At 44.3% G+C, this 13,958-nt stretch overlaps 1 protein-coding gene across 2 annotated transcripts in view; it reads left to right on the top strand.

Annotated features, from left to right (window-relative positions):
- Positions 1 to 570: 570 nt before the first annotated feature.
- Positions 571 to 13,958, top strand: part of cacna1fa (calcium channel, voltage-dependent, L type, alpha 1F subunit a) — a 38,179-nt gene continuing 24,791 nt past the window's right edge. For both annotated transcript variants that reach the window (XM_061674374.1, XM_061674365.1), the window contains exons 1-14: positions 571 to 612; positions 1,977 to 2,167; positions 2,265 to 2,369; positions 6,525 to 6,664; positions 7,428 to 7,573; positions 7,647 to 7,799; positions 9,709 to 9,905; positions 9,985 to 10,088; positions 10,175 to 10,317; positions 11,349 to 11,414; positions 11,492 to 11,555; positions 12,383 to 12,409; positions 12,650 to 12,810; positions 13,625 to 13,850. In XM_061674374.1, the coding sequence (XP_061530358.1) occupies positions 594 to 612; positions 1,977 to 2,167; positions 2,265 to 2,369; positions 6,525 to 6,664; positions 7,428 to 7,573; positions 7,647 to 7,799; positions 9,709 to 9,905; positions 9,985 to 10,088; positions 10,175 to 10,317; positions 11,349 to 11,414; positions 11,492 to 11,555; positions 12,383 to 12,409; positions 12,650 to 12,810; positions 13,625 to 13,850 (1,742 nt within the window). In that variant the 5' untranslated portion in view covers positions 571 to 593. The remainder of the gene's footprint in view (positions 613 to 1,976; positions 2,168 to 2,264; positions 2,370 to 6,524; positions 6,665 to 7,427; positions 7,574 to 7,646; positions 7,800 to 9,708; positions 9,906 to 9,984; positions 10,089 to 10,174; positions 10,318 to 11,348; positions 11,415 to 11,491; positions 11,556 to 12,382; positions 12,410 to 12,649; positions 12,811 to 13,624; positions 13,851 to 13,958) is intronic.

The following is a 13,958-nucleotide window of genomic DNA, read 5'->3' as shown; positions in this document are numbered from 1 at the left end:
GTTTGATATTTAGTTTGGCAGTATAGGAGTGGCATGAAACAGCTTGGTATGTCAAGGCACAACTCCAGTTTGTCCAAATGTTCCACTGCCCCTCCTGTCGTCTCGTCTGGGTACTGCACAGCGGCTTTTTCAACGAAGAAGAAAAAAACAACCAAAAAAAAGAATAGAATCCAAAAGTTGAAGAAGCGTCTCCAAATTGAGGTCACTCGTCAATATTCGAGTCTTTTTTATCGCCGTAAAGAAACTCCTCCGGCGTTTATCTCCATCTACCCCTCGGGAGATTGCCACGGTCATCCCTCTAAACGGCTCAGCTGGTTTAATCCCGACGGTTGACGAGCGGACACTTTTATCCACTTCTCCGCTCCGAGCTTGGAGGGAAATCAGCTTTCATTGGATTCGCTCCCATGCATGCGGACGCACGTTGCTGGCAGCTCGTTCGCGCACATGCAGCGAGGATGACGATGATGACGATGATGATGAGAGGCTGCTGCGCACACGCCCAAACTTTTCGTGTGCTGTCTTTGTGTGTCCTTTAGGAAATCACGCGATCCCGAAGTGGGGGGGGGGGGTGAGGGTGTTGGTAAACTACGGACATGGAGGGGGCGAAGAAAGGTAGGACCCCTGCTTCAATGTTCCAAAAAAAAAAAAAAATTATAATAATAATCAATGTCCGCACCTGCTAGTCCGCATATGCTGCGCGAAGCAAATACCGGATAGTGACGAATGAATTTCCAGTGACTGCGTTTGCTTCAATAGTTTCATGGGCTTTTAGAAGTCTTGTTCACCTTTTCTGATGTCGTTTGCACTTGCAGGGTGAAGGGTCTGTGCGGGGGCTGGCTTTTGGAACAGGTGTGCAATGGACCTGAGCCGCCTCTTGGCCACGTTTGCCCCTATTAGCAACTAGGTCACATCCGGCCTTATCTTATCTTATCTTATCTTATCTTATCTTATCACAGAGGCCTGCACCACTCAATGTCAGTCTGCAGCCACATAACCACGCGCGTTTCTTAAAATGCGCAGTATATTGTTCATATCAACCAATGAAAGGGATATTTCTGTTTATTGGTCTGTTTGTCCACACCATGGCTTTGAAATGAATGATTAGCACACACACACAAACAAAAAAATGGAACTTCCAACGACATTTGATGAAGCAGCGCTTCCCCAGGCTGCTCAGATTGGCGCCGAAGCGATAACAAATGGCATTATTAGTGTTTTATAGCATACGAGTCGGCATTGTTCAAACTGTTACCGTGGCACTTATCTGGGTTGTTCATTTTCCTGAAAAGAAGGCAAAACTATTGATGTTGCGCTTTTCTCAAAAGAAAAGATTGAATCTGTTTCTTGTTTCATTTCAAATGTCACGAAATCTGTTCCCTTTTGTACAAAAAAGATAAGCAGTTTAATTCGCATTCTGCTCCTTTACTGTGACACATGTGAACCAAACCATTATTTTCCAAGCATGGTACGTACTGAAGAATGAAATGTGATTTTTGCCCTACTGTTACACTCCAAGCAATTAGCATAGTCATAGTGGATGTCAAAAGTCTACACACCCTTGTTTGAATGCCAGGTTTTTGTGATACCAAAAAAAAAAAACGAGACAGCGTTAAATCACTTCTAAACTTTTTCCAACATGTACATGAATTTCTTTTAGAGAGTGTAAGTAAAAATAAATAACTGCCATGATGTAACTGCGCAAGTGTGCACACCCCCTTATAACTGAGGAGGTGGCTGTGTTCAGAACTAACCAATCACATTCCAACTCATATTTAATGGGAGTTATCACACACCTGCCACTATTTAAATTGCCTTTGATTAACCCCAAATAAAGTTCAGCTGTTCCACGATTCGTTTTTGTATACCACAAAAACCTGGCATTTGAACAGGGGTGCGTAGACTCTTCGTATCCTCTTTATGTGCTTTCATGTATATTCCTTTGAAACACGTGTACCCGCTCTCGTTATTTTTGGCAGAAGCCCCTCCGTCGGGCGATGGAGGGAAATCAGACACCCTGGGGTCGACCGGCTCCACCAAAAAAAGAGGCGGGGGGGCAAAGAAGGCGATGCAGGCCAACAAGTCTGCCCTCCGAGCACCCAGAGCCCTCTGCTGCCTCACCCTCAGCAACCCCATACGCATGGCGGCACTGGCCCTGGTGGAGTGGAAATATCCTTTTCTGTGTTTTGTTGCCATTTTCAAATTTCAAAAATCCCACACACACGCGATGCAACTGTTGCAAACATTCCTTAACCACTATCTTCACACCTTTTGATATCTTCATTCTTCTTGCCATCTTTGCCAACTGTGTGGCCATGGGGGTCACCAAGCCATACCCAGATGATGACTCCAATGTGACCAATCACAAACTGGTGCGTTCTCACAAGAGCCGACTCAGTGTATGGGTGTATTGTAAATATGTACGTGAATTTGACAAACCACAGGTGATAACAATTTGACCAGAATTTTTTAACAGACGATTGCCCATGCGGGAGGTGAGTGGCCATCGGGGTGGCCACCCTTAAGTCTATGACCACCTCCTTGCTCCGTCCCTGCTGTCAATCAAATACCGCTTTCACGACGTGGGAATTTGTTGTCTACTTTTTCTACCCTCTTTCTCATGCCGACACATAACTACATGTTTGAGCTGCAAAAATATCTCTCTTTAAAAGCCTCCGGTGGCTGGAAAATATCCCACTGCGTCGGTCGCCGCGACAAGGAGGCGCTCTGAAACAGCCACGCCTGCCCGAAGCCCCGGTCCACATGTTGGCTGTCAAGTCTGACTTAAAAAAAATACAAAATAAATAATCACCCTCCTTGCTTTTCCGCCTTTCTGTTGGTGACGTGTGCACTCATGGCTGACAATGAGGCACTCGAAAGCGGCCATGCCAGCAGACTAATGTAAAGAAAGAAAGAAATAGTTCAGAGGGATATTAGGGCAATACTGAAAAAGGGGGGGGGGGGGGGAATGTAGTCAGGATTTTTGTCTTCAAAAGATGATTTAATTCTCATTGTATTACAACTGTTTTGCTTGAATAAATACAACTTACTGTTCTTGTAGGATGATAGCTTCTTCCCCATTGCAGGGTGGCCCCATCCATCCATCCATCCATCCATCCATTTTCTACCGCTTGTCCGGATCGGGTCGTGTGGGCAGTAGCTTTAGCAGGGACGCCCAGACTTTCCTCTCCCCAGCCACTTCATCCAGCTCTTCCGGGGGGATCCCGAGGCGTTCCCAGGCCAGCCGAAGGACGTAGTCCCTCAGGCGTGTCCTGGGTCGTCCCCGGGGTCTCCTCCCGGTGGGACGTGCCCGGAACACCTCACCGGGGAGGTGTCCGGGAGGCATCCGAATCAGATGCCCCAGCCACCTCATCTGGCTCCTCTCAATGCGGAGGAGCAGCGGCTCTACTCTGAGATCCTCCCGGATGACCGAGCTTCTCACCCTACCTCTAAGGGAGAGCCCGGACACCCTGCGGAGGAAACTCATTTCGGCCGCTTGTATCCGGGATCTCGTTCTTCATAGGTGAGGGTAGGAACGGAAGATCGACCGGTAAATTGAGAGCTTCGCCTTTCGGCTTAGCTCCTTCTTTACCACAACGGACCGATACAAAGTCCGCAACACTGCAGACGCTGCATCGATCCGTCTGTCGATCTCCCGTTCCATTCTTCCCTCACTCGTGAATCAGTTGACAGCTCCGCCCCTCTCTTCACCCGAGTGTCCAAGACATGTGGCCGCAAGTCCGATGACACGACCACAAAGTCGATCATCTGAACTGCGACCTAGGGATGTCCTGGTGCCAAGTGCACGTGTGGACACCCTTATGCTTGAACATGGTGTTCGTTATGGACAATCCATGACGAGCACAGAAGTCCAATAACAGAACACCGCTCGGGTTCTGATCGGGGGGGCCGTTCCTCCCAATCACGCCCTTCCAGGTCTCACTGTCATTGCCCACGTGAGCATTGAAGTCCCCCAACAGAACAATGGAGTCCCCAGTGGGAGCGCTCTCCAGCACCCCCTCCAAGGACTCCAAAAAGGGTGGGTACTCTGAACTGCTGTTTGGTGCATAGGCACAAACAACAGTCAGGACCCGTCCCCCCACCCGAAGGCGGAGGGAGGCTACCCTCTCGGGGTGAACCCCAACGTACAGGCGCCGAGCCGGGGGGCAATAAGGATACCCACACCTGCTCGGCGCCTCTCACCGTGGGCAACTCCAGAGTGGAAGAGAGTCCAACCCCTCTCGAGAGGACTGGTACCAGAGCCCAAGCTGTGTGTGGAGGCGAGTCCGACTATATCTAGTCGGAACTTCTCGACCTCACACACTCCTTCCCTGCCAGACAGGTGACATTCCACGTCCCTAGAGCCAGCTTCTGTAGCCGGGGATCGGATCGCCAAGGTCCCCGCCTTCGGCCACCGCCCAGCTCACACTGCACCCGACCCCTATGGCCCCTCCCACAGGTGGTGAGCCCATGGGAAGGGGGACCCACGTTACCCTTTCGGGCCGTGCCCGGCCGGGCCCCATGGGTGCAGGCCCGGCCACCGGGCGCTCGCCTTCGAGCCCCACCACCAGGCCTGGCTCCAGTGGGGGGCCCCGGTGACCCGCGTCCGGGCAAGGGAAAACGAAGTCCATTGTTTGTCGTCATCATTAGGGGTCTTTGATGGCCCTATCATTTTGCATTAATTCCCCATGTGGTCCCTGATAAGATTATTATTGGAAATTTGTTTGCACACTTGCAAACAGCTTACTTTTTCTTTCCCAGTGTATTTTTTTTAAATTTTGATTGACTCATATTGGTGTGAAAATATTTGTAAATGATTTAGCAGATGGATCAGAAAGAAACTGGTTTTAACAGTCGTTCTCATTCTCCATCACCTGTATTTGATGAGTAAAAAAACTAATGAAGAACCAATGTTATTAAAAGTACCGTATTAAAATATAGCAGCAAAGGTGTTATATTCAATACTCGTTTAAGCAGGATCTCGGCGTCATAAATTGTTCATCCGAAAAAAACGGCAAAAGAGTGAGTTTACATATAATGGAATATGAATCAAAGACCTGTCACGTGACCAAACTATTGGGACAAAAAAAATAATAATTCAAGGTATTTCTTTTGGGGCCTCTTGTACAAAAAATAAAATAAAAGGGAGGGTGTGAATAATTGCTGAGAAGGTAATACTGGTGTGTTCAACAGTCATTGCATTAGAGGGCGGGGGGAACCCTCAGCTGAGTGACTTAAATACCAACCATCTGCCTTTCTGGCTTCACTATAGACTCCCTGGTCTTCTGTCCTTGTGTAAGCATCATGAAGTAATTGAAGTAAGTCAATTAATAAGTACATTAAGTGGTTATTGTTTTGTAATCAATGCATGCTCAAGCATTTACATAATGCTTTATTGTACAAGGTCATCAAGGGAGATGCCAGTAGATCTCTTTATTGGATTTAGGCTAAGACGACTTTTAAACATATACACATCAACAGTTGGATCAAATTAAAATCTTTTTTTTTTTTTTTTTTTTGTTTTAATTTATTTTTGGTCTGAATGCCACTCCTCCGTGTGTCAGTCTGAGGCGCAAGCCGAGTGGTTGCACTTCTAAGACGACTTAAGCAGCAGGTTTCACAAAAAGGATTGGGTTACTGGCTTAAGCAGGCAGTGGGTTAAGAGGTTAGTACGCCAGCACACAAACAGCCCTTTGACAATGTATTTCATACATGGGCTGAGCAAGTTCACATTTGGGTCTCCAATGTTGTTGTAAAATTGTGGGGTTTTCTTAATAAAGAAAAAAAAAAGTAATATCTCTGTAATATTTTACAGAAAAACACATGTAATAACATCATTAAATAGAATGTAAAGAATTCAACAGTTGTGCATCATGATTTAGCGCTGCGTTTCCATTTATAGTGCTGCTCCTTCTGGTGTGCCCACCGTGGCCACTAGGGACAATACTGTATAATAGTCATACAGCCAAACGAAGAAGAGTCGCCACTTCTCTCAGTGGCTTAATAAGCTGCAAAAAGATTAGTCGTTTTTCACAGAGGTTAAAGAATATATGCCGTGAGTACTGTGGTATTTTCTGTGTATCGACGCTAATCAGGTAAACGGCGCTTTGCATTATGTGTTAGCATGACGCTAGCAGCGGCATCCTTAAGCCCAAGTTGTTCGGTTGTGTCGTACGCAATGTCCAATTCATTTTGTTTTGCATTTCGTTCGACAGTAAACTTCAATTGGGAGTGCCATTAAACAACTTGAAGCCTTTTTTTTTTTTTTTTCCTTTTTAATGAAATTGTTCACTATCTGCGAAACTGCTGCTTGTTGTCAAGTGAGTTGAGTTCACTGCCACCGTACAGCACTCGTATCTCAAATTTGTGCTCGCATGTCAAAACCAGAAAATCGGTCAAATGATGGCTTACAACTCCAAAAACTTGTAATTCGGGTCACTTGTATATCAAGGCACCACTGCATGACATTTTGTGGCGTCTGATGCATTTAGTGACAATCCCTGCATGATGTTTTTATATGCTTTCAGGAACAAGTGGAGTATGTCTTCCTCGTCATCTTCACCATCGAGACGTTCACAAAAATCCTCGCCTACGGTTTAGTCATGCACCCCAGCGCCTACATACGCAGCGGATGGAACTTGCTTGATTTTATCATCGTCATTGTTGGGTAATTGAGTGCTTGTTGATGTCTAAGACACATAAAGTATTGAATGACTTTAGATGTTCAACAGTCTATCAATTAATCAACAACAAATCGATTTTGAATTAATTATTTTGATCATCGATTAATCATTTAGACATTCGCTGGTTTCTGTAGTCCTCCATGAAAGCAGACCGATTATGTTTGTGTTTAGTCAAAATAAGACATTTGTAAACATCTGCTTTTACTTTAGAAAACAAAGAGAAAAAATTTTCACTCTTTTCTATGTTATGGACCAAACCAGTAACCGAATCATACTTAATTTATGGAAAAACAAATACTTGTAGTCGGTTTGGCTGGCAACCAGTTCAGGGTGTAGGCTCCAGCACGCCCGCGACCCTAGTGAGGAGAAGCGGCTCAGAAAACGGATGGATGGATGGACGAAATGTTATTCGATTAATCAATGGAATAGTCAATAGAATATTAGATTAAAATAATATTCAATAGCTGCATCCCTAATGATGAATTGTGTTTTCAATAGTTTGTTTCTATAGTTGTCCGTCAAAACATATCTTTACGTGAAACTGGCGCATGGTGCTAAAAAGGTTACGGTCCGCTATGCTGTGCTGTGCTGAAAAAATATCAACGTCGTCATCGCTAAATCGACTACGACGAGACTTTCGTCACATGATAGTCGACTGCAATACATTCTTTAGTAGTTCAACCCCTATAGTCGATGAAAGTGTCATTCTGTTGAGCGAGGTCCTTTGCTAATGTTGTGTTTGCACAGGCTGTTCAGTGTCATAGCGGAGGGCATGACAGACCACAAGCCAGGAGAGGCCCATCACGCTGCGGGAAAACCCGGAGGCCTGGACGTCAAAGCTCTGAGAGCCTTCAGGGTGTTGAGACCACTCCGACTCGTATCCGGAGTGCCGAGTGCGTTCGCTTCCATCTTGCCTCACTGCTTTTGTCGCGCTGCGAGCTAAAATGTGTTTATACTCTTTGCCAGGTCTACAGATTGTTTTGAATTCCATCATGAAAGCCATGGTCCCGCTCCTTCACATCGGTATGCTGGTCATGTTTGTCATCATCATCTACGCCATCATCGGCTTGGAGCTTTTTATTGGCAGGATGCACAAGACGTGCTTCTTCTCCAGCACAGGTTTCTGCTCACTTCCTTGGACTGTTATATTCTACAAACATCACTACTTGGCAGACATGGACTCATAATTTATGCTCAAGATCATCATGAGAGCAAACGTCAGATTCATTTTGGGCTTTTAATGGTTGATTTGAGCCGCTCTTGTTCCTGGGTGGAATGATGACATCTTCAGTACGTTTTTAAAACAAGAATTGAGTGCTCGATTGGATTCTCTCTGAACCGCACAGGGTTATTATTGTACATACAGGCTCAACTACATACATGCATACTGTGTGTACATACAGTATACGGAACAAAAATATAAACACAACTGTGTGTTTTTGCTCACATTTTGAACAAACGATCAACATCCCAGGTTATCCCAACCAAATATCCCAAACATTCCAGTTCTTGCATGGTCAGCATACTCACCGGGTAGGTCATCCGTTAAGCATTTTTGGGACGCTCTAGATGCGCATGCAGTACAGTAGAACGGCACATTTTAGAGTGGGAAGCCCAAGGCACACCTGTGCAATAATCACGCCGTCTAATCAGCATCTTATTCGACACCGATGATCTCGGAAAAGGACAAATGCTCACTAACACAGCTTTAGACAGATTTGGGAACATTTGAGTGAAATGTGAAAAATGGGAGCCAAAACAAAAGTTAGTCTTTTTAGTTTAAAATGTCTTATCAGGATCCTTAGCGTGGCCAAAGGTAGAAGGGGTTGGTTTTTGCGCCTGTCTCGGTGCTGTACAACCTTTGCCAGCTGTGACAAGCGCCGTCCTTTCTAGCTAGCTAACGGACTGGCTAGCCGACAAGCGCTCGTCATCCGCTGCGCTGCGTTGGCTATCGCTAAACTTTCTCCCGTTCATTCTGCCGCGGTTGCCTTCTTTCTGGCTTCTGTTGCGGCGATGTCACGAACATCCACGCAGCTTCCCGGGCTCGGCTATCGGACACCTCCTCACGCGGAGATTATCGTCTCGCAATTTGCACCCAAGATCCATTATATACTGCAAGAGCAAACTACAACTGCGCACATGCGCAGAAACTATGCGCAGCAAGTCGAAATGGCGTCGGCCATGAACTAAAAATCATGAAATAGTTTGTATTTTTTTTTTTTAGTAAATGTGGCACGGCAGCAGTTGCTCTTCTTGTCAGAATAAAGTAGTGTGATATTCTAGGAAAATTCTGATTCGATGATTGGATTTCCACCCCCACTCGAATCCCAAATCGAGTCATCACCGATTCGTACACAGCCCTACTAAGCATACTGTATATTCAGACAAGTGAGTCACGAATTGTGGCCCACCCTGTACAATGGTGCTTCGGGATACGAGTGACCCGACTTTTTCGAGATTTTCGAAAAGTACGCGCCATCATTCGGCTGATTTTATTTGAGGTTACGAGCCCTGTATGTTGGCAGTGAACTCAACTCAACTCCTTTCACAACAATCAGCACGTTGGCAAATAGTAAACCGTTTTTTTTTAAAAAACAAGGCTTCAAGCTGCTTAGTACCTCTCTCAGGTGAAGTTTACTGTCAAACCAGACGTAAAACAAAGAGAATTATACATTGTGTATTCAAAATCCACAAACAACGTTGCGTTTGAGAAGACGAATGAGAAGAATGCCTTTGCTAGCTTAAAGCTGACATGAAATGAAAAACGCCATTGATGGGCGGGCTAATACTTAGCATCAATAGTTGCGGTGTTATGACCCTAACAGCAATAGATATTTGAACACAAACGGTGGAATACCACATGTAGATACGCAATATCACAATATTCACAGGCATATATTCTTTATCCTCTATGAAATATGACTAATGTTACAGCAGCTTACTGCATCACGGTAAAGTAGTACTCTTATTTGTTTGTGTCTACATGACTGTATTATACTGGCCGCCTGTGCATATGTTTTGCTTGCAGGAATGATGGTGGAGGACGACCCGTCCCCTTGCGCGTTCGCAGGGAGTGGTCGCTTCTGTGTCAGCAACGGCAGCGAGTGCAGGGGCAGGTGGGAGGGTCCCAACGGCGGCATCACAAATTTCGACAACATTTTCTTTGCCATGCTGACAGTCTTCCAGTGCATCACCATGGAAGGCTGGACAGATGTGCTCTACTGGGTAACACATTCCTGCCTTTCTTTGACTGCCTTTCTCTGATAAAATACCCACATTCGCTCTTTTCCGGCTTTGTGCAAAGATGAACGACGCCATCGGTTATGAGATTCCTTGGGTGTATTTTGTTTCGCTGGTCATCTTTGGTTCGTTTTTCATCATCAATCTTGTTTTGGGAGTGTTGAGCGGGTAGGTGGACTGGCACTATTGTCATTGTGTGACAATAAAATCAGAGGTCAGTCTTGACGTGTTGTTTTTTTTTTGTATGTGCACAGAGAGTTTTCAAAGGAAAGGGAAAAGGCTGTGGCACGTGGGGAGCTGCAGAAGGCACAAGAGAGCAAGCAGATGGAGGAAGACATGATCGGCTACATGGACTGGCTCATAGAGGCAGAGGATGTGGATGAAGAAGGAAATAAACGTTAGTTGCAGCATTCACACGTTATTCCTATTTTTTTATTGTCACAATTTCTTCGGCATCCAACTACTTCCACATTACTCCACCGATTCAAACCATTCTAACGTGAACATATTCACCGATCAGCGAGTTTAAAAAAACAATCACAAGATGGAGGAATGTGTCTGTTTAAATGACCTGTTCGTTCATTCACCGTATATACTTAATTGCTCAATAAAAATTACGTGTTGTCTGTCTCAGACGTGTTGTCTGTTCCACACCACCATCATTTTTTCCCCAATAACTTTATTGGCCGTCAGATATTTCCAATACTATGTCAAAAGACACACGACAAGGCTAAAAATAAACTAGCCTTTTGGGTTCAAATATATTGTGTATGCGGTGAGGCAAAGTAAATTATGACATTAAAGACAATCAGCATAAAATGCTGAATATCCTCCGATACCGATCAACCCGATAAAATCGGTGTAAAGTCTAATTCAAGCCATTACAAGAAAATGTTTTTCCAAACCCTCCACATTTTTCACAAAATTCCACTTATTTACCACATACAAAATTGACAACTTAAAACATTTTCTATATTATTCCTTCCTCCTTCAACATTTGTTGACTGTTTCAAACTAGTCCAACTAAAAAATATTTTCCACATTCCGAAAATTCTAGTATTTCCAAAACGCCATGTTCAAAAATGTCAAATTTAAGATATATTGTACATAATTTACATAACTCCTTCAACACTCATGAATTCCATATCAGGGTCAAACCTCTCCAAGAGGCTTATGTAGTAGATGCGTGAGTCTTTATGTGGTACAACAAAACAGGAATTGAACAGGAATTCCAGATGGATTCTTCGCTCCATGTTAGTGCCACCACCTTGTGATATATGTAAATAGTTAGCAAATCGTCATTGAGGGATGAATGGCTGCCGCAGTCTCATTTCTTTCTTGTCAAAACCTCGTATATGCAAATCTAGACCCAAACATGGGCACATGCTCTTTTGTTTCGTGACATCTGCCTGCATTTGTTCCCTAAAGGAGCTGCAATCGCCAAGAAGAAGATGATGAAGAAGTTTGGCTGGTACAAACAGAGTGAGGATGGAGGTATGCCAGCTGTGACACCGGGTCGTCACTTCGTCATGTCCATCTCATTCTCTCTAACAGCCTCTACCTTCCTACAGAATCAGACTCGGATGATGACATTGCATACCTCGACGATGACAGCGGCGTCTGCGCTTCACTCATGTAAGATGGCATACAATTATGGCTGACTGGCTAGCCGACAAGCTCTCGTCATCCGCTGCGCTGCGTTGGCTATCGCTCAACTTTCTCCCGTTCATTCTGCCGCGGTTGCCTTCTTTCTGGCTTCTGTTGTGGCGATGTCACGAACATCCATGCAGCTTCTCGGGCTCGGCTATTCATTTTTTGCCAATGAATGTACTCTACGTCCTCAATCTTAACAAACCTACATCTCATCCTGATATATACTTTATCTGATTATTTTAGTGTGTTGAAAAATGTGTCCAAGCACATCACATACTAGTGCTAACACAACATCAGATGTGTCCTGGCTGGTCCACCAATATATTAGGCTGCTAAAAGAATCACAACACGGTCTACTCAATGAGGCAATTCTGAAGCCTTCTCAATGATCTAACGGTTGGATTGAAGCCAGTCACAAGGAGTGATGCCATATGACAGGAGAAAACGCCTTTCATTGCTATTCGAAATGGTGAAATACAGTAAATCCAATTCCCACGCCCATGGGACAGATTAAGACAGACAAAACATACACAGTATGCAGTTGCTGACTTCCCCAAAATTAGTTTTCTGTAACTCAGTAATAGGTGTATCTTCCACTTACACTTCCAATTCCATCACTTCAAACTGCACTTGGGGTGCTCTCCCAAAACCTTCGTGGTAAAAAACTACTTTTTATTGCACCTGTTTTTTAGAATCATAGTAAATGAGCTGCTAAATACAAAACTATATTGTTTATTTCAAGGAAGGTCAATTGTTGTTTCACTCTCATGTCACACATTTTATTTGTTTTTTGTTTTTTTGTTTTCCAGGGCCAAGATGATGGCCAACAGCTTCTGGTAAGATCTTGACCCAAACTGCCATGTTTATTTATTTTCTTTTAAACCACAGCACATTTACACCATCCACAATTTGGCCAATTCTATATGAACTAATTAATGAGAGCCAAACACCACCCAAGTAAAACAAAAAAAAAAGCTCGTTTGCTTTCAGCTCTTGTAGGTAGAAGACGGAAATTTGTGCAACGATTATTCAATGCAAGCTTGTTTTTAAAAACACACACTTTGCTCTTTCCTTAGCGACCAATTATGCCAGTTGAACCACACGTTCAGGAAGAACTGCCGCGTGGCCGTCAAGACCACCAACTTCTACTGGCTGGTTCTTCTTCTGGTGTTTCTCAACACGGTGGCCAGTGCCTCCGAGCATTACGGGCAGCCAAAGTGGCTCACAGAAATGCAAGGTAGGAAGCCTGTCCTTCCATTTTGATTTCAAATTGAAAGGGCGTACTCATGCTACGACCTTTTCTTACTCTGTGGCTGTTTATGTTGATGTGGTTGCTTATTTTTGTCATGCAAGCTAGCACTTGTCATAAAAAGTGGCAAGAGGAGCGTTATTGATCAAATGTGGGCCAAAAGTAGGCTTAGTAATACCAGTTTAGAATTATGGTTTGATAATATAATACTACGTACTTGGCACTTAGTGTTAAATAAACATTGCAGTCATGCGTGTTTCTTTCATATTTCATTATATGTTAATATTTGAAAAGTTTTATAAAGCAAGCACATATCTGTTAAGTACAATATGTTTCATATTTTTTAAGAAAATGGGGATCTATGGTTCAAAAGGTTGACGTGATAGAGAAAAACTGAGATCAGTTTTGCATTCCGCACCCAAAAATGAGTTAAAAACAGCTGTCAGACCTAACTCAAAAAAAATTGTGTTCCCCAATGAATGCTTATTGAGGCGATTCCTTCTCGATTCTCTTATCGGTTCATATCGTGTGACGGGATGATATGTAATACAAATGGGTTTGTTGTTGCTTTAACTCTTCACTATCTTTAACTGTGGACAGGTAATAGGTCATATTAATGGGGATTTGGCAATGATTCATCTTGGTCTCATTGTTTTACATCACAAAAACCTGGCAGTTGAACAGGGGTGTGTAGACTTTTTATATCCACTGCAGCAGGTGGTCTCAAGTGAGCTCAACGGCTTAGTGTGAGTACGCCCTAAATCACAGAAAGCCTCCATGCAGTTGTTGTTTGTCTCCTCAGAGCGAGCCAATAAGATCCTGCTGCTGCTCTTCACGCTGGAGATGCTGATGAAGATGTACGCCTTCGGCCTGCAGATCTACTTCATGGCCCTCTTCAATCGCTTCGACTGCTTCGTGGTGTGTGGCGGCATCCTAGAGACGCTGCTGGTAGAGTGGGACTTCATCCCACCCATCGGCATCTCTGTTCTCCGCTGCATCCGACTGCTACGGATTTTCAAGATGACTCGGTAAGAGCCGGCAGAAGTTTTATCCCCTTAGATGTCCCATGTTATCTTTTCTGTCATCCACATTATCCTCTTCACCTTTCCCTTTTTTTCATTGCTGACTAACAAGGT

The sequence above is a fragment of the Phycodurus eques genome, chromosome 1 (genome assembly GCF_024500275.1).
Source record: "Phycodurus eques isolate BA_2022a chromosome 1, UOR_Pequ_1.1, whole genome shotgun sequence".
NCBI classification, from domain to species: domain Eukaryota; kingdom Metazoa; phylum Chordata; class Actinopteri; order Syngnathiformes; family Syngnathidae; genus Phycodurus; species Phycodurus eques.
This window is presented reverse-complemented; position numbering and strand designations above follow the sequence as displayed.